The sequence below is a fragment of the Opisthocomus hoazin genome, chromosome 10 (genome assembly GCF_030867145.1).
Source record: "Opisthocomus hoazin isolate bOpiHoa1 chromosome 10, bOpiHoa1.hap1, whole genome shotgun sequence".
NCBI lineage: Eukaryota > Metazoa > Chordata > Aves > Opisthocomiformes > Opisthocomidae > Opisthocomus > Opisthocomus hoazin.
In genome coordinates, this window is record NC_134423.1 from 31,311,094 (window position 1) to 31,336,613 (window position 25,520).

Here is a 25,520-nt window from a genome sequence, read left to right on the forward strand (position 1 = left end):
TCCAGAGAAGGAGACTCCACAACCTCCCTGGGCAGCCTGTTCCAGTGCTCCGTCACCCTCAGAGGGAAGAAGTTCTTCCTCATGTTCAGACGGAACTTCCTGTGCCTCAGTTTGTGCCCATTGCCCCTTGTCCTGTCACTGGGCACCACTGAAAAGAGCTTGGCCCCATCCTCCTGACACCCACCCTGCAGATAGTTAGAGGCATTTCTAAGGTCCCCTCTCAGCCTTCTCTTCTTCAGGCTGAACAAGCCCAGTTCCCTCAACCTCTCCTCGTAGGGGAGATGCTCCAGTCCCCTCACCATCCTTGTAGCCCTCCGCTGGACTCTCTCCAGTAGCTCTTCATCTTTCTTGAACTGGGGAGCCCAGAACTGGACACAGTACTCCAGATGAGGCCTCACCAGGGCAGTGTAGAGGGGAAGGAGAACCTCCCTCGTCCTGCTGGCCACACTCTTCTTGATGCACCCCAGGATCCCATTGGCTTTCTTGGCAGCCAGGGCACACTGCTGGCTCATGGTTAACCTGTCGTCCACCAGGACACCCCTCGATCTGCTTGGGAGCCATCGGCCTGCAGGACGGCCACGTCTGGTGGCAGCCCTCGGAACGGGGACGCCGAGGAAGTGCTGCAGCGAGCCACAGAGCTGCTGGGCTTTGGACCCGGGAGGTGGGCAGGCAGCCTCAGGCTCTCCTGGACCAGCCCACGCAGACAGCCGGGTTTCTCACCTCTGCTGGTCCCGTCCAGCCCCGCGCTTCTGCCGCTCCGCTGCCCTTGAAGCCGTTGACAAGCAATTATTCTGTGTTAATCTATAATTTTGCCCTACCGTGTCCCCTACGCGAAGAGCTGAGGCGGCAGCTCGGCTGGGTGCTCCTGGGCACGGCACCGGCGATGCTCTGCCTCTCCGCAGCCGCCCGTGCTTCAGCCAGCCCGGAAAGAAACGCAGGCTGAGGATGAAGGACCTGATGCCAGGTCCTTCCAGACCCCAGAACAAAATATTTAGTGGCCGTAGTGACCGCTGTGGCTCGGACCAGAGCCTTCCCAGGGTAGACTCTGCCCCGTTACAGTGGCCCGTTCAGAGTCCTTCCATCCCGTGGGATGGATTCTCCCTGCAGAGCTGCTTCAGGAAGCAACGCCAGTCCCTCCGCTTCTACCAAACGTTTTTATTCATCGTTTCGCCAGTAACATTTTTCCTCTGCCGCTTGGATTCCATCACACAGGGCTTTAATGCAAATTTTATGGACCTGAAGCATCGCCAGGATGCGGCTGGAGTTGCAGGAGCTCAGCTGGAGACACAGTGAGTGGGAGCAGAAGCGGCCGGTGGCACGGACCCCACGCCAACGCTGCAGCTCAACCCCCCCGCACGGTGCTGGTTTGGGGTGCATTCATGGGGAATTGGCCCTTCTGCCTCTGGCAGCCGGGACCCCGGGAGGGCTCCCCGGGGGGGCACGGCCGAGCGGAGCTGCCGTCCGGACCCGAGGTGGGACAGCTCAGCCCCTTCCCCGCGGCTTCACTCGGCTGCGAGCGGCGCGGGACGAGCGGATAAATCCACGCCGAGACACGGGGAGGGCGAGAGCGCTCCCGGTAACGGCCAGGGTGCTCTGCGGGGCGGTGGGATGGGGGTCACCCCGGGTGGGGACCACCCTGGGGCCGGGACGCTGCGCCCCTGCTCCGCTGTGCCATGGGTTTGGGGCTGTCCCCCCAAGCACCCGAAAAAGCCCAGCGTGGAACCGCGAGGGCTGGCCAGTGCGAAGGCAGGGAGGGGAGACAGCCCGGCCACGACCTTGCCTTGAAAGTGTTAAATCACGAAGACTATTTTAGGCTTTTGTTGGAACACCCCCTCCCTAGCTCGGCCTGGTTAACACACGACACGTCCCGCAGCCAATGTCGGTCAGGAATTTATTTGAAATACTTCTACATTAGAAAAACTAGACTTTTTTTTTTTTCGGTCTTCAGATCACTCTAAAATATCAAAACTTAGAAATTTTCCTTTGCTGCGTGGAGGTTGTTCATGTGCAGGGTGTAAAACGCCCACGGCTCCGGGATGTAGATCACGCCAGGGTACTTCTTCCTGAGAATTTTGTCATTCCACAGCCAACCCACCCAAACAGCAATGAGCACCAGCGTGATGATGAAGGAGTAGAAGAGAAAAAGCCCGTTGCTGTCCAGGACGAGTCCTTTGCGTTTCTGGTGCATCACTAAAGCCATCATGGCAAAGAAAGTGAAAATGTAGAGGATGAAAATCTGACCCTCCGTCACCAGATACCTACGAAGCAAAACGAGCCGTTAGTGCCCCCCGGGAGCGAGCCCCGAGCGGCGGCAGCCCCCGGCACCCCCAGCCTTACCCGGGGTGAGCCATCGCCCGCTTCTCCCCGCTCTGCATCCCGACCGACAAAGCTGTGCTGCTTTCTATGCTGTAATTTGTCTTCACGCTTCTTATCACAGAATCACAGAATAGTAGGGGTTGGAAGGTACCTCTGTGGGTCACCCAGCCCAACCCCCTGCCCAAGCAGGGTCACCTACAGCAGGCTGCACAGCACCGCAGCCAGGCGGGTCTTGAATATCTCCAGAGAAGGAGACTCCACAGCCTCCCTGGGCAGCCTGGGCCAGGGCTCCGTCACCCTCAGAGGGAAGAAGTTCTTCCTCCTGTTCAGACGGAACTTCTTGTGCCTCAGTTTGTGCCCATTGCCCCTTGTCCTGTCTCTGGGCACCACTGAAAAGAGCTTGGCCCCATCCTCCTGACACCCACCCTGCAGATATTTGTAGGCATTTATAAGGTCCCCTCGCAGCCTTCTCTTCTTCAGGCTGAACAAGCCCAGTTCCCTCAACCTCTCCTCGTAGGGGAGATGCTCCAGTCCCCTCACCATCCTTGTAGCCCTCCGCTGGACTCTCTCCAGTAGCTCGTCATCTTTCTTGAACTGGGGAGCCCAGAACTGGACACAGTACTCCAGATGAGGCCTCACTAGGGCAGTGTAGAGGGGAAGGAGAACCTCCCTCGTCCTGCTGGCCACACTCTTCTTGATGCACCCCAGGATCCCATTGGCTTTCTTGGCAGCACAGTATCAGTAATTTCACAACCCAGCACGGGCTTTGTTAAGAGAACGGGTGAAGGAACGTGTGCCCAGGGTTGGGATCTGGAAGGGGCTGGGCTCAGCTCGTGAATGGGATGCTCGAATGCAGAACCGAAGCCAGGCTCTGGCTCCGACCCGTGGGTGTTGTGCACATTTAGTCCAAAAATCCACTGCCCCCCCCCTTGCCGTTTCTGGCGGCGGCGAGCCCCGAGCGGGTGGTAGCAGGGGGAAGGAGGAATTGCACTCCCTGGCTCTTCAATCGCCAGCACGACTCATGCTGATGTGTTTAAAGGAAGTGCAACGGGGTAACTGGGAGCTGACCAAATCATCCTGATGACTCCGACTATCAAAAATTAATTTACTGTATGAAAACAGTCTCAGCATGGGGGCAAAGCCACGGGTAAGAGAGAACATCATCGCTGAAGATGAATGAAAAGTTGTTTGGCTGCCATCAGGGAAACCGTATGGGGAGATGGGGCTAATGAAAATGGGAAATAAATAAGCCCTCTCTCAAAAGGCTATTTGGACCCGCAGGGCGAGCCGAGGAGGCCGCATCTGAGCATCACGCAGGCGGCCTGGGCTCTGGGTAAATTCCTGGACAACCGGAGGGAGCATCCCCATTGCCGCCGACAACCCGAGACCCGGCGGATGCGCTGCAGGCACCGGGTGACCGCCCCAAAATCATCGAGGGACTGCCCGACGGCTTCGAAGGGGGGGGACAGACACCAAGGGCCACGGAGGCCAAGAGCCAGAGCTCCGGCCAGAAGCACACGACCGACAGCGTGGCTGAAAAAACACCCCAAGCAGGGACAGCAGCGCCGACGGGCGACCCTCGGGTTGTCCCACCTTGCGAAGGCTAAAGCGGCTGCGAATCTCAGCCAGCTGAAATTTAATTTTCCAGGCCTGAAGTGCAGAAGCTGCAGCGAGTTCTGCCCCGGGGGACGCAGAGCCCCTGCCTGAGGTCCTCGCTCTTCATCCCTCGGACGGACATCACTCACCAGTAATAAAGGCTGCTGGGCCCCATCAGAAGCAAGGCAGCCACCGGCATCCTGCTCTCCTCTTCGACGGGGGTGAAGCAGCCGGTGAAATATATAAACAGGATCAGGAAAAAAGGGATGTACCTGCAAAGGGAAACACGGCGCTGGTCGGCGGTGCCACCCTGGGAAGAGCGTGAAACCCCCTCCCCGCAAAACCCACACCACGCACACAGGTAGGTGGGAATTAATTCGGTGAAGGAGCACCCAGCCTGCTCCGGCCACGCGTGCTCGGGCGGGTGAAGCAGCCGGTAACCGGGGTGCGGGGTCCAGCTTTGTGGGGTCCCGCAGTGTTGGGCAGCCCCTCTCTGCCAGCGTCACCGCGCTCGCTGTGTCGGTGCAGCAGCCGAAGGACTGGCGGTGCCGGCTGCGGGGCTACCGTACGCCCCGGCTGCACCCCGTGCTCCTGGAGATAGTGAGATTTTGGGGATCTCATGGGAAAAATCCCAGTTTGCTGATTAGGTCGAACACTGGGATCCAGTGCGGCGTGGAACGACGGCACTGGTTACGCTGCCGGGCTCCGAGAGGCTGCTGAAGAGCGATGTGTTGCGTTACAGGCTGAACCGCAGGGACCCGGACTTCAACAACCTCACAGAGCCCTTTTTGATTTAAAAGAACGGGATTCGCTTGCTTCACAGCGCTCGAGGAACAGCAAATAAACTGAGAAAGCCTGATGGGGGAGAGATCTCCCCCTGCTCCGAGCAGTCTCGGGGTTATCTGGCAGCAGGTAACGGTCCCCGTGCCGAGGGGACCCCGGGTCAGCAGGCGCAGCCGCAACGGACAGAGCACCCTGCCCAGCCAGAACGAGCATTTCTAGGGTCAGCTCAGGGAGACAGCGCTGAAACTGGACCCCGACTGAGCTCCCTGGGTCACCACAGAATCACAGAATGGTGGGGGTTGGAAGAGACCTCTGTGGGTCACCCAGCCCAACCCCCTGCCCAAGCAGGGTCACCCAGAGCAGGCTGCACAGCACCGCGGCCAGGCGGGGCTGGAATATCTCCAGAGAAGGAGACTCCACAGCCTCCCTGGGCAGCCTGGGCCAGGGCTCCGTCACCCTCAGAGGGAAGAAGTTCTTCCTCGTGTTCAGCTGGAGCTTCCTCTACTTCAGTTTGTGCCCGTTACCCCTTGTCCTGTCGCTGGGCACCACTGGAAAGAGTCTGGCCCCGTCCTCCTGACCCCCACCCTGCAGATATTTAGAGGCATTTCTAAGGTCCCCTCTCAGCCTTCTCTCCTCCAGGCTGAACAAGCCCAGCTCCCTCAGCCTCTCCTCGTAGGAGAGATGCTCCAGTCCCCTCACCATCCTCGTAGCCCTCGTAGCTTGACGGCCAAACGGTCTCTTACTGGGCGGCACTGGTGTGGCTACGCCAGCAAGCCTTCCCTCTCGCCAGGGGTCACCAAGCGGATGCCCAGCAAAGGAGAGGAGCGAGCACAGGGCTAGAGAGACCGGGCAGAGTCCAGCTGTTCTGGGGTTAACCTCCAGAGGGGGAAAAATGTGGGGGGCGACAGCCAAGGAGCCAGCAGAGCCCTCGGACCTGCGCTGTGCCTTGTCTCCTGGGTGTCCCGCGGAAGGGGCTGAGAGCAGACGAGCCGTGCCTCTGTCCCCTACGGCTGTCAAACAACCGCCACGTCCTAGAAATATCACCGAGACGGGGACAAAACGAGGGGGAACGGGCCATTTTCCAAGGGAGAGATCTGCCATGACCACACCGGCTGTGAGAACGTTATCCCCAGCCAGCTCTGATCAGCTGCGCTCCACGGTTTTACATATTAAAATATTGCCATATTACATATTGCCATCCAGTGAGACCTGGACAGGTTGGAAAGTTGGGCAGAGGAACCTGATGAGGCTCACCTGCTGGAGAGCAGCTCTGAGGAGAGGGACCTGGGTGTGCTGGTGGGTGACAAGGTGACCACGAGCCAGATGCGTGCCCTGGGTGCCAAGAAGGCCAGTGGGATCCTGTGATGCATTAGGAGGGGTGTGGGCAGCAGGGCGAGGGAGGTTCTCCTCCCCCTCTGCTCTGCCCTGGGGAGGCCCCATCTGCAGTGCTGTGTCCAGTGCTGGGCTCCCCAGTTCCAGAAAGATGAGGAGCTACTGGAGAGAGTCCAGCGGAGGGCTACGAGGATGAGGAGGGGACTGGAGCATCTCTCCTACGAGGAGAGGCTGAGGGAGCTGGGCTTGTTCAGCCTGGAGAAGAGAAGGCTGCGAGGGGACCTTAGAAATGCCTCTAAATATCTGCAGGGTGGGGGTCAGGAGGACAGGGCCAGACTCTTTCCAGTGGTGCCCAGCGACAGGACAAGGGGCAATGGGCACAAACTGAAGCCGAGGAAGGTCCAGCTGAACCCGAGGAAGAACTTCTTCCCTCTGAGGGTGACGGAGCCCTGGCCCAGGCTGCCCAGGGAGGCTGTGGAGTCTCCTTCTCTGGAGATATTCCAGCCCCGCCTGGCCGCGGTGCTGTGCCCCCTGCTCTGGGTGCCCCTGCTTGGGCAGGGGGTTGGGCTGGGTGACCCACAGAAGGCCCTGCCAACCCCCACCATGCTGTCGTTCTGTGAGTCTGTGATATTAAGCTATGACCAGATCCGACCTGCCCTTCCTCCTACCACGTTCTCGGGCCGCTGGATACACTGTCGAATGCTTACCACATCGAGTGACCTAAATATTCGTCGTAGTAGTACAGCAGCTCAAAGGAATCAATCTGCAATGCAAGGAAAAGAGGATTTTAAAGGGCAGAGGGAACAGGACGCTGTTCAACGAGAAGAAGCAATTCAGATTTTTTTTTTTCTTTAAAAAAACACGGCCTCTTTACCAGCGTCTCTGGCTTCAGGTTCTTGATGATGGGATTCTCTCTGACGGACAGATGGTGCTGGTAGCCGCTGAAAATCAGGCGATGGTTTACGGAGTCTCCGACCAGGTGGATGCTGGCTCCCATGACAAACATGATGATGCTGACGTAGACCATTGATCTCGGTAAGGTCTTGGGGGATCTCTCGATGAGCTAAAAAACCCCACAGAGACGCGTTCAACGGCGAGCAGGTACCAGCAGAGACGCGCGGAGAGTTCTGCCCTCTTCCACTTCACAAAAGTCACCTGAACCCAAGCAGGGCCTTGCAGAACGCTGCGGGCTGTGCTGCCGCAGCGGTGCGAGCTGCGCCGGCCAGCACCGGGCCGGGAAAACACGGCTGTTCCCGGGGAAAGCGGCGCGACCGCACCGGAACGCGTGCTCCCGACTGCAGCGGCTTCCCCGAACGCGTCCCAGGCACGTTTCACGTGGCTTTCGGGTGTGAGGACGCGCTTTATCCCTGTTTGCAACAGTAAACCCACGTTTTTTTGCCCTTGTTAAACTTTTTGGTGAAGCAGCACCCTTAACCCGAGCCAACGCTTCGACCGAATCAGCGTCCCGGTCCTCCTCACGCAGCGCCCGCGGCAGTTGCTTCACCCGACGCGATCAAGCCCGATTAACGAGCAGGCGAAGGGCGGCTGCTCTCGGCGGTGGCTCTGCCCAGCGGCTCTGCCCCGGGCTGGCTGTGCCCTCCAGCGGCACCGAGAGCCTCCGGCACCACGCCAGCTCCGCACGCTTCGCGCCCCGGCCCTTCGCTATCCTCCGCCGGATCATTTTCAGACTTGTTGAACGGTTTGGGGCTTTTTTTTTTTCCTCTTTCTTCCTAATGGAATCGGTCTCACCTCTCTCTGTGTTTGCTTCTAAAGTGGAAGCCGCACTCAAACCCGTATCTAGAAATATCTAATTACCAGCTAAACCGGTCGAGGCAGCCTTTCGCACGCCAGCTTCAGTGACGAGCTCTCCCGGTCCCACCTCGCGCTCCGCCGAGGTCTGGGTGCAGGCGGGCGAGGCTGGTGGGGAGCCCGGGGTTGCTCCGGGCTGGGGACCCAGAGCAGGAGCTGCTCCCCAAAACGGAGCTCCCCGCTCGGCTGGGAAAACCGAGAAGACCTCAGAGGACGTAACTCCCAGCTGAAGCGGCCCAGGCGTCGGAGGGGACGCCAAGCCGGCCTCGGGAAGCGTGCGTCGGGGCGGAGGCGTCAGCCCAGCCCGAGGATCAGCTGGGGCCACCTTCGCCACCTCAATCCCTGCTGCCAAATCAGCTTTGCACCCCTTCAGAAACACTGAAAAGCTCCTTATTTGTGTTTAATTTTGAGGCTTCTCTGTAACCGCTGTGTGAACATCACAGGAGGCAGAGAGGATGAGGAGCGCAGAAGGCCCAGGAAAGCTCTCGTCTGCTGGAGAAGGACGGTGGGACACATCCTTCGAGGGGACGCTGGGCAAAAGAAATGCGCCCTGAATAACAAATGGATTTTTTCTGTGGACCAACCCTTCACGCTGTCCTGCCAGGGATGTCCAAGATGGTGAATTTTAACCCGACGAGTAGCCAGCCTGCAGACACCAGCTGCGTGATGGGTCAGACCCAGCTTCAGAGCTTTCACATCCCCCAGAGCACCAGGTCCTGAATATTCCCTTTTGACCATACCGGCATTTAAAATCTCCCAGACAGACTCAGGAGAGAGAGAATCATTTACATCTTGGGGCATAATTCAATTTCTAGCTAATGAAGGTTAAAATATATTTATAATTGCTTTCTCCTATCTTCTGGCAGCTAAGTATTTAATAGAAGATTTCTAACAATATGACAGTCTTTAACCTCACAAATGGTTTAGAGGATCCAGTGGCTGCCAGCTGAAGCTAGATAAATTCAAGCTAAAGACACAATTCTAATGGTGAAGAGCAAGTGCAATTAAGCAGTGAACAATTTAGAAAATCTACAACAGCTCCAGCTGTCTCATCAGGTCCTTCGAGTCACGGGTGGATTTTGTCTTCACAACACGCTTTGGCTCGGCCAGGGTGAAGGGCTCTGACTCCCCCCGAATCGGGAGCCCCCGGCAGGAGTGGGGGAAGGGAGCTGCAGTAAGAGGGTCGCTGCCTGGCTCCTGGGAAGGCGGCATCGCAAACTCCTCCCGGAGCAGCAAACCCCCACCGCGCAGCAGGGCCGGCTCACTTGCAGGAGCCTGTGAATAACCAACATTCGCTCAGCGAGTTGCTGACGAACTCTCAGCCTTTACAGAACTGGGTTGTTTGCCCTGTTTTTAAAACCGGTAATATTAAAAACAAAAAAAAATCTAACACCTGCACCTCGAGGTTTACCTTTAGCAGAAGAAAGGGCGTGATAACATTGTAAGCCATGTGGAAATAATCTCCAGCACTCGGTTTGTTTAGAGGAAACCACTCCAAAGGCAGGATTATCTGAGGAGGGGAGAAAAAAAAAACAACCAAGAGCACGTCAGTGCATCCTCACCACGCAGCTTGCGCTTACAGCCCTGCCACCGGCTGAAAGGCAGGGAGAGAGAAAACCCTTGCTCTGGACCCCCACTGCTTGTGAATTGTTGGCTTGCCCTCGCGTCGCCGTTAGTCAGGAAGCTGGGCAGCTCTGCTCGCAGGCAGCACCCCTAAAAGCGCGCTCGGACGCGGGTGCTCACGGCACGGCGTATTTACGCTGCCCGAAGCCAACGCCGTGCCGCTGCGGGGCCGAGCGAGTGAGGAAGGCGTTCGGGAGTCGCGCAGCAGCGGATCTCCGTTAACCCTCTGCCACGTGCAGGTGCCAGCGAGAAAAACCTGCGTTTGAGGGCAGCGGCCAATTCTGCCCTGCACCGTCTGGAGAGCAGGAGCCCCACGCTCCGGAGATGCAGGCAAGGCACGGGGAAGAGCAGGAGGAACCTCCCCAGGTAACTTTTGGTATGAAAATGTAAAGTTGTGGGAGAGATGATCACAGAATCACAGAATCCCGGCATGGCAGGGGTTGGCAGGGACCTCTGTGGGTCACCCAGCCCAACCCCTTGCCCAAGCAGGGTCACCCAGAGCAGGCTGCACAGCACCGCGTCCAGGCGGGGCTGGAATATCTCCAGAGAAGGAGACTCCACAGCCTCCCTGGGCAGCCTGGGCCAGGGCTCTGTCACCCTCAGAGGGAAAAAGTTCTTCTGATGTTGACCCAAGTTTCTCAGACACCTTCGCTGTGAGTGAAGCAAGACTGAAGCAGCTGGTACCAGTTACTCACACCAGTACACGGCAGCGGTGCTTGTCTCAAGGACGGCTCCTCCAAGGCGTCCCTTTGGTGCAGCAAACAGCCCAAGGGGTCTGCAGGGGACACTCCACCCCAAACCGGCCGACCGCGAGGAGAGCAGCGCGCCAACCTCCGCCACACTCACCATGGCGATGGGACGCCCGAAGTCCAGCACCCAGTTCTGCAGGGTGAAGTAGAACCAGAGGTCGAAATGGAAGGGGGAGGTCTTGAAGGTGTCCTCGCTCTTGACCGCTCCATGCCTAGAAGGCGACAGAAGCGACAGCGTCAGCCGACACAACGGGTCTCTCCACCTCTGCATCCCCGGCACTTCCCCGGCTGCTGGCGCGTCTCCGGGCTTTGGGATCCGTGGGAGAACAGCGGAGGAGCCCGAGGAGAGGAGGAGGCAGCGCGCGAAGGCAAGGTGCTGGTGACAAAAGCAGGCGCTTCCCGGCGAGCAGGGATGGAAAGCGGGATGGAAAGCTCCAGCGCTGAATTCAGCGCGACCATTTTTAACTTTTGGGTGACAAAGCAACCCCCAACCCCCGGCCGTGCTTCTGCCCAGCGCTCAAAACCGCGCCGATGCCCGGTGGTACCCGAGCGCGGGGATGCTCTGGACGCGCTACCGCCTTCATCTCCCGCTCCGCAGACCTTCCTCCTCCTCTGCCTCGGCGGGGCAAGGCCGGACCCAACCCGGCTGATGTCCCCCCGCCACGGGACCCTCCGGCAGCACCTCCGGACCTTCGCCGTCCCGCGGGGCCGAGCCCACGGTCCAGACCCCACGGATGGAGGAAGAGGATGGTGGTACCCGGGACGAGCCCGTCAAACCCCGGTGAGCTGGATGGGGCTGGGGGGCTGCGAGCGGGGCGGGGGGACCCCGACCCTCGCGGTAAGGGCAGCGACCCGGCGGGGCTCGCATCCCGAGGGGGCCCGATGGGGAGGGATGGGGGGGGGCCGGTACCTCACCTGCCCGGGTAGAGGGGCCCAGCGGGCTGAGGGGAGCCCGGGGCCGCCGCCGGGAACGGCCTCCGCCGCGCCGCGCCCTGCATGGGCCCGGTACGGCCCGGCCCGGCTGCTCCCGGCCCGGCTGCTCCGCCCGGGCCCCGCCTCGGCGCCGGGGGACGAGCGGCGGCTGCGCGGGCGGGGGGGCCCGGGGGGGGGAGCGCGGCCTGGCCCGGCGCGGCCTGCGGAGGAGGAGGAGGAGGAGGAGGAAGGCCGCGTGGCGGGTCTCGTCCCCGCTGTCCCCGGGCCAACACCCCCCCCCCCCCCCCCCCCCCCCCCCCCCCGTGTTCGGCACCCGCGCGGGCGTTGCGGCTCCGGGGGTCGGGGGGCGATGGGCCCGATCCCGCTCCCCCGCGGCGGCACCGGGCCGGGGCAGCGCAGGGCGGTCAGGGCGGGAGCCGGGGAAGGGCGTGCGCCCCTGGGGCTGCAGATCCCCACCCCGGGGGCTTCATTCCCACCCCGGGGGCTGCAGATCCCCACCCCTGGGGCTCCATTCCCACCCCTGGGGCTCCATTCCCACCTCCGGGGATCCATTCGCACCCCCGGGGATCCATTCCTACCCCTGGGGCTTCATGTTTATACCCCCAAGACTTTATTTCCACCTCTGGGACTTTAAATTTGTACCCCTGCGACTCCATTTCCACCGCTGGGACTCTTATTTGCACCCCTGGAACTCTATTTCCACGCCTAGGACTCTGTGCACCCCTGGACTTTAGATTTCCACCCCTGGACTTTAGATTTCCACCCCTGGACTTCATATTTGCACCCCTGGGACTTCATATTTCCACCCTTGAGACTTTATTTCCACCCCTGGGATTTTATATTTCCACCCCTGAGACTTTATTTCCACCCCTGGGACTTTATATTTCCACTCCTGGTACTTTAGATTTCCACCCCTGGGACATCATTGCCACCCCGGGACTTTATATTTCCACCCTTGAACTTTATATTTGCACCCCTGGGGCTTCATATTTCCACCCCTGGGTCTTTATTTGCACCCGTGGGACTTTATTTCCACCCCGGGACTTTATATTTGCACCCCTGGGACTTTATTTGCACCCATGGGACTTTGTATTTGCACCCCTGGACTCTATTTCCACCCCTGGGTCTTTATTTCCACCCCTGGGACTTTATTTCCACCCCTGGGACTTTATATTTCAGGGTCGAAACCGGGAGATGCATCAGCGTCGGAAGCACACGGAGCTCGTCGAGTGGAGACGCGGCTCGAGCCGCGCAGCCGGCCGGCGAAACGGGCACTGAACGGGCTAAGGGGGTTCGATGCGCTGAAGCCCTTTGGCTTCTGGACAGGCTCCCGGGCGCTTTGAGGGCTCTGACGCTGAGCGTGGTGGAGCTGGTGACACGCGCTCAGGCACCGCAGGGTGGGCTTCGAGCTGGGAGCCAACGGGGACAACGCGAGTGGCACCCGCAGCTTTTGTTGGGAAAACAAACAAAAAAAATCCTTGAAAAGTTGGTGGAGACCGTTGAGGTCATGGAGTGACCTCAACGAGCTCATCCTCCTCGACGGAACACCACGGAGCTGACCGCGGCCGGACTCGCTTCCCTCTCGGCTCTCCTCGTGGCGACGCCGGCTGCGCAGCCAGGCCGCTGCTCCCATGCGTGACGCCCGCGTGAAACTTTCCACACAGAGCAGCAGCTCCGGTTGCCCGATTTAAAATTAACTATTAATGCGGCTGATACAGTATCCCCTTGAAAACAACGGCACGCCGCAGACGGCGGCACGGGTTGCGTATCACGTTGCGTAGCGTGGCCTCCATCGGTCTCACGTAGCTGGGGCAGCTCCTGAAGGTCTCTGGGAGATGGTCTGTGCAGGTGAGAGGCGAGGCGGCCAAGCAGGTGGGTGGCATTTAGCTCTCGGTTAAGCTGATACTCGTGCAGCGAGGCTGGTAATGGCGTCCCTGAAACCGAGGACGGAGCTCCTGCGTGTGCCGAGACTGGGCACGACAGGCTTGCTGCGGTGGAGTCATGGCCGAGGTGGTAAGAGCTGCTGGTCCCTCCTTCAAAAAAACCAACAAACTGAATGAAATGAAACCTAACCTGACATAAATCAACCCAACCCTACCCAACCCAATCCAACTGAAGCAGACCCAACTCAGCCCAACCCAGCCCAGCCCAACTCTACCCAACCCAATCCAACCAGCCCAATCCAACTGAACCAGACCCATCTCAACCCAGCCTGATCCAACCAACCCAGCCCAACTGAACCCAATCCAACTAAAACCAGCCCAAGCCAACCCAGCCCAACTGAACCCAACCCAAGCCAGCTCAGCCCTACCCAATCCAACCAGCCCAATACAACTGAACCAGACCCAACCCAAGCCAGCCCAGCCCTACCCAATCCAACCAACCCAGCCCAACTGAACCAGACCCAACTCAGCCCAACCCAATCCAACCAACACACCCCAACTGAATCCAATCCAACTAAAACCAACCCAAGCCAACCCAGCCCAACTGAACCCAACCCAAGCCAGCCCAACCCTACCCTACCCAACCCAATCCAACCCAACCCGAACCAGCCCAGCTCAGCCCAGCTCAACCCAACGCAACCAACTGAACCAGCGCCAGGAGGCCCCGGCACAGCGCCAGACCGCCCGAGGAGGGCAGGCCGGGGGAGGCCATGCAGCCTGCGGCCGGACAGCGGGACCTGCGGCCCCGGGGGCAGCACCGGGAGGCCCGGGGGAAGGGACCCTCCCGCGGTCCTGCCCGCCACCCGGAACGTCCGTGCGCGGGCGCCGGTTGCCAGGGGGGAACCGGGCGAAGGGGGAGGCGCTTCCGGTTTCGCTTCCGGAGTCGGCGGCGGGGGCGGAGCGGCGGCGGACGGCCGTGCCCGCCCGGCAGGGCCCTTCCGGCGACCCGTAGCGGCGCCGGGCCCGCTCCGCGCGTTGCCGCTCTCCGGGTGTGTCCGTCCGTGTCCCCCCCCGCACCCCCGTCAGGGTGGTGCCGTGGGTTCGCGTCCCGGCGGCGGCGGCGATGGGCGTCGGGGAGTCGCGGGGCGGGTGAGGCGGCGGCGGCGGCGGGCGCTGGGGCTGCCGCTCCTCGCCGCCGGCCCGGAGGGGCTGGCCGGGCCCGGGGGGCGGCTGGCCCCGGGCGGGCCGCATGTACCCCCCGCCGGGCACCGAGGCAGGACGGAGGAGGAGGGAGAGGCCGGTAGGCCCGAGCCGGGCGGGCCCGAGCCGGGCAGGCCCGACGGGAGTAGGCCCGAGGGGGGCAGGCCCGAGGGGGGTAGGCCCAGCCGTCGGTGCCGCAGCCGTGAGGAGGAGGAGGCCGCGATGGAGGGCCTGGCCGGGTACGTGTACAAGGCGGCGAGCGAGGGGCGAGTACTGACCTTGGCCGCGCTGCTCCTGAACCGCTCCGAGAGTGACATCAAGTACCTGCTGGGCTACGTCAGCCAGCACGGCGGGCAACGCTCCACGCCGCTCATCATCGCCGCCCGCAACGGCCACGCCAAGGTGGTCCGCCTGCTCCTCGAGCACTACCGCGTGCAGACCCAGCAGACCGGCACCGTCCGCTTCGATGGGTACGTGGAGCTGCTCGCCTGCCCCGACGGAGCGGTTGGCGAGGAACGGCCCGGGGGTGGGGTGGGGGGGAGGTACGGGGTGTTTTGGCGTGGGGAAGGAGGGTGGGATGCATTGGGCTCCAGAGCGGGAGAGACACGGAGCTGTCGGAGCAGGGCCAGGGGAGGGCACGGAGGTGATCCAAGGGCTGGAACCCCTCTGCTGTGGGAGCTGGGGCTGCTCAGCCTGGGGAGGAGAAGGCTGCGGGGAGGCCTTAGGGCAGCTTTCTTTTTTATAAGAAAGCTGGGGACAGGCTTTTTAGCAGGGCTGGTTGCGATGGGACAAGAGGGAATGGCTTTAAACCAAAACAGGGGAGATTTAGATTGGATATAAGAAAGAACTTCTTTGTGCTGAGGGTGGTGAAGCACTGGAACAGTTTGCCCGGTGATGCGGTGGATGCCCCATCCCTGGGAACATTCCCGGCCAGGCTGGACGGGGCTCTGAGCACCCTGGTCTGGCTGGAGATGTCCCTGCTTGTTCCAGGAGGCTGGGCTGGGTGGCCTCTGAAGGTCCCTCCCCACCCAAACCAGCCCGTGATTCGATGAAATGGAAGGAAGAGAGGGCCAGGCCCTCAGCTGGGACCTTCCGGGGCAGAATCGCACAGAATCCCAGCATGGCAGGGGTTGGCAGGGCCCTCTGTGGGTCACCCAGTCCAACCCCCTGCCCAAGCAGGGTCACCCAGAGCAGGCTGCACAGCACCGCGTCCAGGCGGGGCTGGAATATCTCCAGAGAAGGAGACTCCACAGCCTCCCTGGGCAGCCTGGGCCAGGGCTCCGTCACCCTCAGAGGGAAGAAGTTCTTCCTCGGGTTCAGCTGGAGCTTCCTCTGCTTCAGTTTGTGCCCGTTGCCCCTTGTCCTGTCGCTGGGCACCACTGGAAAGAGTCTGGCCCCATCCTCCTGACCCCCACCCTGCAGATATTTAGAGGCATTTCTAAGGTCCCCTCTCAGCCTTCTCTTCTCCAGGCTGAACAAGCCCAGCTCCCTCAGCCTCTCCTCGTATGGCAGCAGTGCTGGTGCCATGGCCTGGGGAGAGGCCTGGCTGTGGTGTCCCCATCCCCGTGCTGCCGTGGCAGAAGGAAGGAGGAACGTCGTTTTTAAAATGTCCCAGAGCGCTCATTGAGTTCTCTCCCATGCGTCAGTCTGAAACCTGAGGCTGACGGAGCGCGGAGGTTGCCTGGGCTTTTGAACAGCGTCAGGTTTTGCAGGTAGCTCGCGCAGAGAGGAGAGCTCGCATCAGATACGGAGCGAGAGGGATCGTCACGGGTCCCCGCTGGTATCTTTCATCTGGCTCCGACTTGATGAGCTGGAGTTGTGCCTGTGCAGCTCCACCTGCCCGGGGAAGGACTCGGCTCCTACATGCAGAGTGAAGGGGGAGGAACCGACTTCTCCGGGCGGTTTGGTTTTTTTTCATTCTTCCTCTTCCCTTCCAGCCCTTTTTTTTCCACCAGCAAGAACTATTTGAGCATACCTTAAGTGAGGTCTGCCCCAAATTCCGCCAGAGGAAGGGCCTCTGTGGACAGACAGCGGTAGGAGGGGCCATCACCCCCCCTCCACTGCTGAATTTTCTCCCGTCTCGCGCTGTGCCGTGCTGGGCTGGTGATCTGCGTGCCAGAGCCGCTGCCCGGTCCGGGTGAAAGGCGGTGTTGTCCGAGCCACAATGGGCACAGCGGGAGTCGCAGCCCGGCGAGGAGCGAGGAGGCGGCGTGCGGCCCCAGCCTCACTGTCCTCCTTGGTGGGACAAGGTGGCCCAGCGGCTCCGCTTGGTTGGGCTCTGGGCTTTTGATGTGTAAATACACACCTGTAGTGCACCAGTAAATCACCTCACGCTCGTTAACAAACCCTGGCTTTCCTCCTCTTTTAAGATGAAAGTATTTTAAAAAGTATTTATGCTTACAAATATCTGCAGGGTGGGGGTCAGGAGGATGGGGCCAGACTCTTTCCAGTGGTGCCCAGCGACAGGACAAGGGGCAACGGGCACAAACTGAAGCAGAGGAAGCTCCAGCTGAACCCGAGGAAGAACTTCTTCCCTCTGAGGGTGACGGAGCCCTGGCCCAGGCTGCCCAGGGAGGCTGTGGAGTCTCCTTCTCTGGAGATATTCCAGCCCCGCCTGGCCGCGGTGCTGTGCAGCCTGCTGTGGGTGACCCTGCTTGGGCAGGGGGTTGGGCTGGGTGACCCACAGAGGGCCCTGCCAACCCCGAACATTCTGTGATTGTGTGATTAACGTGGTGGTTTACAAAATAGGGAACTTCTTGCCGTGAGTAAATATGTAGACAGCTCTGCGTGCCAGAGCTCTTAAATGGGCTCTGAAATCTTGTCCAGAGGTGCTGGATTTACAGCCAGCTGCGCAGCTGTTCCCGCTGAGCTACCCGAGAGCTTCATAAAATGATAAAAGTCGCTGTTGAAATGAAGTCGGTGTCTTAGGGTGTTTTAACTTTGGGAAATGTGGCTGTTTGGACGCATGGAAATAAGATACCTGTCCCTCCTCGGTGATTTGGGATGTGCCTCGAGCGTGTGTTAACCGCAGCGTGGATGCCGCCAGTTTCTACCTTGAAGTGCTACTTCAAAAATGGGGGGAATGGACAGGACACCAGCCTTTGTGGTTGCACGACGCGCTGGATTTGGGAACGAGAACAGCTTAAGAGACCATGGTGCTTTGCTCAGATTAACTGTCCCCTCATCTCCGAGTGCCAGCAAGCTGTCTGCAGGGCCGTGGTGTAGAACAGGGCTCTGCAGCAGCCCAGCTCGGAAGAACTTCTGCTTTTTAAAATTATTTTATTGCTGGAGTTCCACCTGTGTAACCGGACTGCTGGTCTGGTTTACGGTGCGGTCTCATGAACAAGAGGTATCAGCGCAGCGGTGGCGATTTTGCAGCCGAGGGAGAGAGGAGGAGTGAAGTGACGCAAAATTCTGAAGCCGGCTTTGCTGCCGGGGCCGGCGTCTTGTGTAGCTACGCCGCTGTTCACGTCTGAGTTTGGGGTTTTGTGTCAGTACATGAATTTTAAGTTTTCTGTCTTTCTTTCCATGTGTTGGTTTCTGGCACGAGATGTCAAAGAAGCGGTAATTCTTGTAACTCTTCTTCCCGAGGCTGAGGGCTGGAGCTTGCAGGTAGCATCTTTCACAAGGGTGTGTAGTGACAGGACAAGGGGGAACGGCTCTAAACTAACAGAGGGCAGATTTAGATGAGATATTGGGAAGAAATTCTTCCCCATGAGGGTGGTGAAACCCTGGCCCAGGCTGCCCAGAGAATCTGTGGCTGCCCCCTCCCTGGCAGGGCTCAAGGCCAGGTTGGATGGAGCTCTGAGCACCCTGGACTGGTGGAAGGGGTCCCTGCCCATGGCAGGGGGTTGGAACCAGATGAGCTTTGAGGTCCCTTCCAACCCAAACCATTTTATGATTCTATGATCTTCAGTGCGGCCCGGGAAGGAGTAGTGCAGAATGTGGCTAAATCCCCTGGCTGCTTTGAAGTTTCAGCTTCCGACGCTCCTTCCTTCGGGAGGTCTGTGTGCTCGATAAGCCTCTCATTCTTTTACCGTGGCTCTCCTGGTGAGTTCCTTCAAGTACAAGCCCAGGATGGCTGTAAAATAGCTTTTACTGGCTGGGTACGTACGTGCCTGTTGCGTGCAGCTCGGCCGCCTGTGAAAGACGCTTCTGGAAGAGCGTCGGTTTAACTGCTTGTCTCTGTCCTTTTCCGTTTTCAGCTTCGTCATCGACGGAGCCACGGCTCTCTGGTGTGCGGCGGGAGCCGGCCACTTCGAAGTCGTCAAGCTGCTGGTGAGTCACGGCGCCAACGTGAACCACACCACGGTGACCAACTCGACTCCCCTGCGGGCCGCGTGCTTCGACGGCAGGCTGGACATCGTGAAATACCTGGTGGAAAACAATGCCAACATCAGCATCGCCAACAAGTACGACAACACTTGCCTTATGATCGCGGCTTACAAAGGCCACACGGATGTGGTGAGGTACCTCCTCGAGCAGCACGCCGATCCCAACGCCAAAGCCCACTGCGGGGCCACGGCGCTGCACTTCGCGGCCGAGGCCGGCCACCTGGAGATAGTGAGGGAGCTGGTCAAGTGGAAGGCGGCGATGATTGTGAACGGCCATGGGATGACCCCACTGAAGGTCGCCGCCGAGAGCTGCAAGGCCGACGTTGTGGAGCTGCTGCTGGCTCACGCCGACTGCGACCGGAGAAGCCGGATCGAAGCTCTGGAACTCCTGGGCGCCTCGTTTGCCAATGACAGGGAAAACTATGATATAATGAAGACTTACCACTATTTATATTTAGCGATGCTGGAGAGGTACCGAGACAGCGAGAACGTAATTGAAAAAGAAGTTCTTCCCCAAATTGAAGCTTATGGCAACAGGACTGAATGCAGGACTCCTCAGGAATTAGAGTCCATTAGGCAGGACCGAGATGCCCTGCACATGGAAGGCCTCATTGTGCGGGAAAGAATTCTGGGCTCGGACAATATCGACGTTTCTCACCCCATTATTTACCGCGGAGCTGTTTATGCGGATAACATGGAGTTCGAACAGTGTGTCAAGCTGTGGCTTCACGCGTTGCACCTGAGGCAGAAAGGCAACAGGAACACTCACAAGGACCTCCTGAGGTTCGCTCAGGTCTTCTCGCAGATGATCCACTTGAATGAGCCCGTGAAGGCCAAGGACATCGAGAGCGTTCTGAGGTGCAGCCTCTTGGAGATAGAGCAAGGCATGTCCCGGATCAAAACCACCCAAGACTCTGACATCCACACAGCCATGGACAACTACGAATGCAACATTTTTACCTTCCTCTACTTAGTCTGCATCTCTACCAAGACGCAGTGCAGCGAGGAGGATCAGTCGCAAATCAACAAGCAGATCTATAACCTGATTCACCTCGACCCCAGAACCCGCGATGGCTCCAGTCTGCTGCATCACGCTGTCAATTCCAGCACTCCGGTGGACGACTTCCACACGAACGACGTCTGCAGCTTCCCCAACGCGCTCGTCACGAAACTCTTGCTAGATTGTGGTGCTGACGTGAACGCTGTGGACAACGAAGGAAACAGTCCGCTCCACATCATCGTCCAGTACCACAGGCCCATCAGTGACTTCTTGACGTTGCACTCAATCATCATTAGCCTGGTGGAGGCTGGTGCTCACACGGACATGACGAATAAGCAGAAGAAAACCCCTCTGGATAAAAGTACGACGGGGGTGTCTGAAATACTCCTTAAAACTCAAATGAAGCTGAGTCTCAAGTGCCTGGCTGCCCGAGCAGTGCGGATCTATAACATCAGCTACCAGAACCAGATCCCCAGAACTCTGGAGGAGTTTGTCAAGTTTCACTAGGCCACATAAAATCTTTTGTGGTGGTGCTATCCCGGGACGACATCAGTTGCAGACAGCAGAGTACTTACGTATACGTGGAGTTGTGTTTCCTCTGTCCTTTCGGTTTTGGGTTCCTCTGGATTCGGTCTGCAGCCTCAGTTCTCCTGCAGATCTCGGGTGGGGGCGGGGAGGGAAAAGCCACATCGTTTTCCTGTAGTCAAATCTAATGTACGAGATTTTGGTCATTTCTTTTGATTTAAAGAATTGCTTTGTCATCTCTTGTTTTTGTAAACAAAACGATAAGAATCCCCCTGTAACTTGTGCAGAATGTTTTCTTTCCGGTACACGTCTCCACTTGGGGTTTGCAGCTGGCTGCTGGAGGTGGTCATTTCCAAAGGCACCGCTGACGGGCCGCATCACCCTGCTGCCCAGGCAGCGGCTGCGCAAAGTTCGAAACTTCTTGGAGCGAGGTGAGAAGGAACAATTGGAAATCGTGCGGTAGGTGGGTAAAAGTGAAGTCTCGACGTACAGAGCAGTCCGCTGCTGTCATACCTCACCATCTTTCTATGCCTTCCGTTAATGCTGAAAATGTTGGTAACATTTTAAAGTGGGTTTTTGTTTTTTTTTTTTTAAATTAAATTTTGAGCAGCAGCTATCAACAGCTACAGACGCATGGAATGCTCTGTTAGGAAATACAGGTTTAAATTCAGCTGTGGTATGTTCATCTAGTGGTAGCTGAGATACCAAGCTCTTCATTTACACTGCTACAGTGAGTACTGGATAACTTCTGAAAAAGGAACCGGCACGTTGACTGAAATGAACCAGAGTCGTGGTTTCTTCTCATGTAGCTGAGTTGCTCATATATAAAGATCATGCATGGATACCTAGAAAATTGGTAGGGTATTTGTGTTTGTGTGTGTCCCAACATTTCAAAATGCTTTTAACTTGTTTTCTGTCGTTTCGATGATCCACAAGCACCTTTCGGACTCAAAGTATGTACAGCTGCACTCTCGGATTCCAAATGCTGTATCTTCCTAACGGAGTCGTCTGTCGCCAAAGAGAGTCTTCCTCTGGAGCGGGATACTGCTTGAAGCCGGCTTTGCCAACACGCGTGGAGTCTGTGCCTCCCTGAATTGGACTTGAGGGTTTTTTCAGGATTTTTACTCCTTTCATTATGAAAATCTCTATTAAAACTGATTTTTAAAAAATTGTCCTATCATAAGGTCTTTTATGATAAGCAACTGATTGTATACTAACGCTGTTGCTGGAGGAAGGGCTTCTCCTTGGTAGAAGTTGCAGATACTCCGACAGTGCCGTGTCGCTTGTTTTGACAGGCTACTGAAAACTCTGTTTATTTTAAACGCCGCTTTTTAACTGTCAGATGATGAAAGAATGTTCTGTAGGTTTTTTTTAAACAATCTGGGTAGAACTTTCAGGCGAGATTTGGGCACACGTTTCTATTTGTATTACAAATAAATAAACATTGAATGTGGAAGGAGCTTGTAACTCTTTAATTTCTGGCTGGTGCCAAGCAGAGTAGCGCTGCGTAGGTTGTATGGGTGGTGCAAGAAGCGGTGGCCCTCGGGGCTCCTGCGAGGGAGAAGCTGTAGGAATAACCGTGTCCTCCAGGCTGCAGACTTTACCCTGCTGGAAACTAGCTCCTAAAATGAAAAAATGTGCCTGTCGCTTGGGTCTCGAAACCGTGACTCCTGCGGTCCGAGGTCAGGCGAAAGGGCAAAGCCAGATCCAGGCACCGGGGGCCAGCAGGTCGAGGGAGGTTCTCCTTCCCCTCTACTCTGCCCTGGTGAGGCCTCATCTGGAGTACTCTGTCCAGTGCTGGGCTCCCCAGTTCAAGAGAGATGAGGAGCTACTGGAGAGAGTCCAGTGGAGGGCTGCGAGGATGAGGAGGGGACTGGAGCATCTCTCCTACAAGGAGAGGCTGAGGGAGCTGGGCTTGTTCAGCCTGGAGAAGAGAAGGCTGAGAGGGGACCTTAGAAATGCCTCTAAATATCTGCAGGGTGGGGGTCAGGAGGACGGGGCCAGACTCTTTCCAGTGGTGCCCAGCGACAGGACAAGGGGCAACGGGCACAAACTGAAGCCGAGGAAGCTCCAGCTGAACCCAAGGAAGAACTTCTTCCCTCTGAGGGTGACGGAGCCCTGGCCTAGGCTGCCCAGGGAGGCTGTGGAGTCTCCTTCTCTGGAGATATTCCAGCCCCACCTGGCCGCGGTGCTGTGCAGCCTGCTCTGGGTGACCCTGCTTGGGCAGGGGTTTGGGCTGGGTGACCCACAGAGGGCCCTGCCAAACCCCACCACGCTGGGATTCTGTGATGTGACAGGCGGGTGCTGGCAGCGCGGATGTGCCTGTAAGTTGGTACCTGAAATGCCTTCCTCCCGCTGCTCGGCTGAGGCCGTCAGGAAAGCTGCAGTTCTGTGTTTTGCTGAGAATTTGCAGTGGCCAGGGTTAGCCTGGCTCTTAGAAATGCAGAAAAAAATGTTGAAATGGCTGTGGCTCGTCGCAAGAGCTGGGGAACGCTTTTACTCTCCCGCCTTGGGACTGTCTCCATTAGTGCTAAAGCTTTGAACCTGCTGGAGAACACGCACCAGAGGGTTGGTATTTAGCTGCTGAGGTTGCCGGTCGCTGGCTCGGTTACAATTACCCACCCTGTGAATCGGTGCGTGCGCCTTACGGAAAGAAAATCTGCTTTGCTGTGCTGCGTGCTTCAGACAGAGCTCCGCTGCCTCGCCGCTCCTTTTTGCGCTTGCACAGCTACGGTTTGCGATGTGCGTGCGGCTCAAGTGAGGGTCGGGGTGCTGGAGTCTGTCTGGCGTGGGGTGGGGGGGAAGAGGGGAGAGGGCTGACCGGCTCTCACAGAATCACACAGAACGTTCGGGGTTGGAAGGGACCTCTGTGGGTCAGCTAGTCCAACCCTTTTTTTTTTTTGTTTTGTTTTGTGGGGTTTTTTTTTCCATCCACCCAACACCACCATTGCTACTAAACCACATCCTGAAGTGCCGCATCTACGTGTTTTTTAAACACCTCCAGGGATGGTGGCTCCACCACCTCCTTGGGCAGCCTGTTCCAATGCCTGACCAAGTTGTGGTTAATTAATTAGAATGAGATCCTTCACTTTGGCTGTTCTTGATAATTGGAAGAACCTCTTCTGCCTCCTCCTCACACCTCCTGCCACGTGCCCTCCTGCCGTGTGCCCTCCCGGCGCTGCCTGCCTTTCCTCTGCTCTCCCCAGGTTGCCTCTGTAAGGACGTAATTGGTGTCCGCGCTGTGTGTTGGGTGTGCATGATGTCATCATTGCGGCTGTGTCATAGAAATTCTTGTTCATATTTATTTCCTAGATTCTCGAGAAGGGGCGTATAGACGTAGTAGATAATTGCTACGTTGCCCTTTTCCCTTCAGGAGGTCACCCTTATCCCAGCACTGGAATTTTTCCAAGAAAACTGGATGCTCCCCCATGTCACATATTTACGTACCCCTGCCCAGGGCAAGGGGGGGGTCTCAACTGTGAAAATTCAGCCACCAAAATCTGTGTTCCCAGCCAGAGCTGGCCCATGCATCTCGCACCGCTCGTCCCAAAGACCACGCAGGCTGAAGGCTGAGTTTTCTTTGCACGGGGTGAGGACCACGCACCTCCTTCTTCCCTCTGAGGGTGACGGAGCCCTGGCCCAGGCTGCCCGGGGAGGCTGTGGAGTCTCCTTCTCTGGAGATATTCAAGATCCTCCTGGACAAGGTCCTCTGCAGCCTGCTCTGGGTGACACTGCTTGGGCAGGAGGGTTGGGCTGGGTGACCCACAGAGGTCCCTTCCAACCCCTACCATTCTGTGATTCTGTGATGTCTGCTGGCATCCAAGCCGAAGCACTGAGCCCTCTCCGTTTCTGTGGCCACCCGGGTAGCCCCAAACCCCTCTGCACTCCATGGGCACCCGGGGCTGGGGCTCACCCTGCTTGCTGGGTGTGTGACGAAGCGTTTGGATTGGAAATCCTTCCGAGATGCTCCATCATCAATTAAGGCAGTGTTGTTGTTTTTCTTTTTTGTTTCTCAGGACCTGTTTCTGCCCTGGAGTAATCTCAGTCTTGTGAAATACCTGTGTGAAGCTGTTCTTGGAACAAAAGTGCTTGAAATATCTGTAGGTAGTAATAAGGTGAAGGAAGCTGCTCCTCCCACCATTCTGCTTTTGTAATAGGAAAAAAAATGTGACACCAAGCGACCTTGTGGAGGAGCTGCTTCTTCCTTCCTGTAGCTTTGTTCTCATCCTTTCCCGCTTTTCGCTCCACTGCAGGATCTTTGCAGTGGTTCTGCTCTGTTCATGCCATTCTGGGGATGATTTAACGGCTTAAAGACCTGAAGAGAGAGGATGTCCTTACCCAGGAGCAGCCACGACACTCCTGCACAGTCCACGGCGAAGCACTTGGCGAAGAGGGGTGAGGTCCATGCTGTGGACGAGCTGCTGATGCTGGAGCTGCTCCTGCCTCAGCTGTGGTCCCTGGTCTCCATCCCAGTTCCTGGGGAGGACGGGTTCCTGCCTGTCTGCACCAGGGCGGTGTTTGGCCGCCTTCGCTACGGCAGGGAAAGCGCTCGGCCAAAGGACAGGGGAAAAAAATACCCCGTCGTGTGCCCATTTCTGCATGCGTGCGGATGCAGCAGAATCCATCACGGCTCTCGGCGCCCCGGGACCATCCCTCTCCTTAATTTGGAGATTTCCAAGCATTAAAAGCTGAAAAAGCTCACTCTCTTTGCGGGAATTGCTTAAAACTTGGTGAAAACCTGTACAAAGTCCCCAGGTGCTCCTTTCGCTGGGGAAAAGGCGTGATGTCCCCCCTGCCAGGGATGAGGCGGGTGCATGCCCGGGGGGTGGTGGTCTGTCATCTGCAGAGCTGCCTTTTAAAAACAAACCTTCCCGAGGCCAGCACGCGTCTGGGGGGGTGCAAAGCTTTGGCAAACGTGGCATCTCGGTCCCCCCACGTCGAGGGCAGCGAGCCCAAGCAGAAGGGCAAGTGCCACCATGCTTGGAGGGACCTGCAGCTGGCATTTTACTCGCTCGCTTTGGGTCAGCTACTCTTAAACCGTGGTCCTGAGGTGGAGAGGAGAGCCCTCCCTGGCCCTGGCATCATGTAGCTGCGTGAAAAGCTGAGGTTTTTCACTTATTCTGTAGGCTTCTGCATCTCCGTGGAGGCAAACACTGCTCGGCTGTACCCGTTTGCTCCAGTCCTCCCCGAGCTCACAGCAGGGTTTGCCGGATCGGGCCCTGGCTGGGGCTGTGCCACCCTGTTCAGGGTACATTAAGGTGCAGAATTAATTGATGAGTTTATCTGGAGATGGCAGGAGCCATTCCTTTTCACTGGGGTTGAACAGGGCGGGCTGGGAGAGCTCATTTTACCAAGGTGTCCCGTGGTGTGAGCATGAGTTTGTGAACCCCAGTAACCATGAGGAGCAGCTCAGCAGCTTTGCTGGTGCTATTTGGAG

General features: G+C 57.9%; 2 protein-coding genes and 1 long non-coding RNA gene across 4 annotated transcripts; 1 reads left to right on the top strand and 2 right to left on the bottom strand.

Annotated features, from left to right (window-relative positions):
• Positions 1-1,874: 1,874 nt before the first annotated feature.
• On the bottom strand, positions 1,875-11,253 carry CLN6 (CLN6 transmembrane ER protein). Of its 2 annotated transcripts, none has more exons than XM_075431596.1 (7): positions 11,124-11,253; positions 10,306-10,420; positions 9,248-9,346; positions 6,902-7,090; positions 6,735-6,790; positions 4,062-4,184; positions 1,875-2,258 (listed from the first exon to the last, which is right to left on the bottom strand). In XM_075431596.1, the coding sequence occupies exons 1-7, from the start codon at positions 11,204-11,206 to the stop codon at positions 1,970-1,972; spliced, it is 954 nt and encodes a 317-aa protein (XP_075287711.1). In that variant the 5' UTR covers positions 11,207-11,253; the 3' UTR covers positions 1,875-1,969. The 2 variants fall into 2 exon arrangements, with proteins under 2 accessions (XP_075287711.1, XP_075287712.1); XM_075431597.1 differs by having other exon boundaries at positions 1,991-2,190.
• A 681-nt stretch (positions 11,254-11,934) lies between these two features.
• LOC142362558 (uncharacterized) lies at positions 11,935-13,934 on the bottom strand. The gene is made up of 2 exons (XR_012765151.1): positions 13,729-13,934; positions 11,935-13,174 (listed from the first exon to the last, which is right to left on the bottom strand). It is a non-coding gene; the product is annotated as an uncharacterized LOC142362558 (long non-coding RNA).
• Positions 13,935-14,197: 263 nt separating this feature from the next.
• Positions 14,198-21,539, top strand: FEM1B (fem-1 homolog B). Its single transcript, XM_075431598.1, has 2 exons — positions 14,198-14,694; positions 18,430-21,539. The coding sequence occupies exons 1-2, from the start codon at positions 14,447-14,449 to the stop codon at positions 20,063-20,065; spliced, it is 1,884 nt and encodes a 627-aa protein (XP_075287713.1). The 5' UTR covers positions 14,198-14,446; the 3' UTR covers positions 20,066-21,539.
• The last annotated feature ends 3,981 nt before the right edge of the window (positions 21,540-25,520 follow it).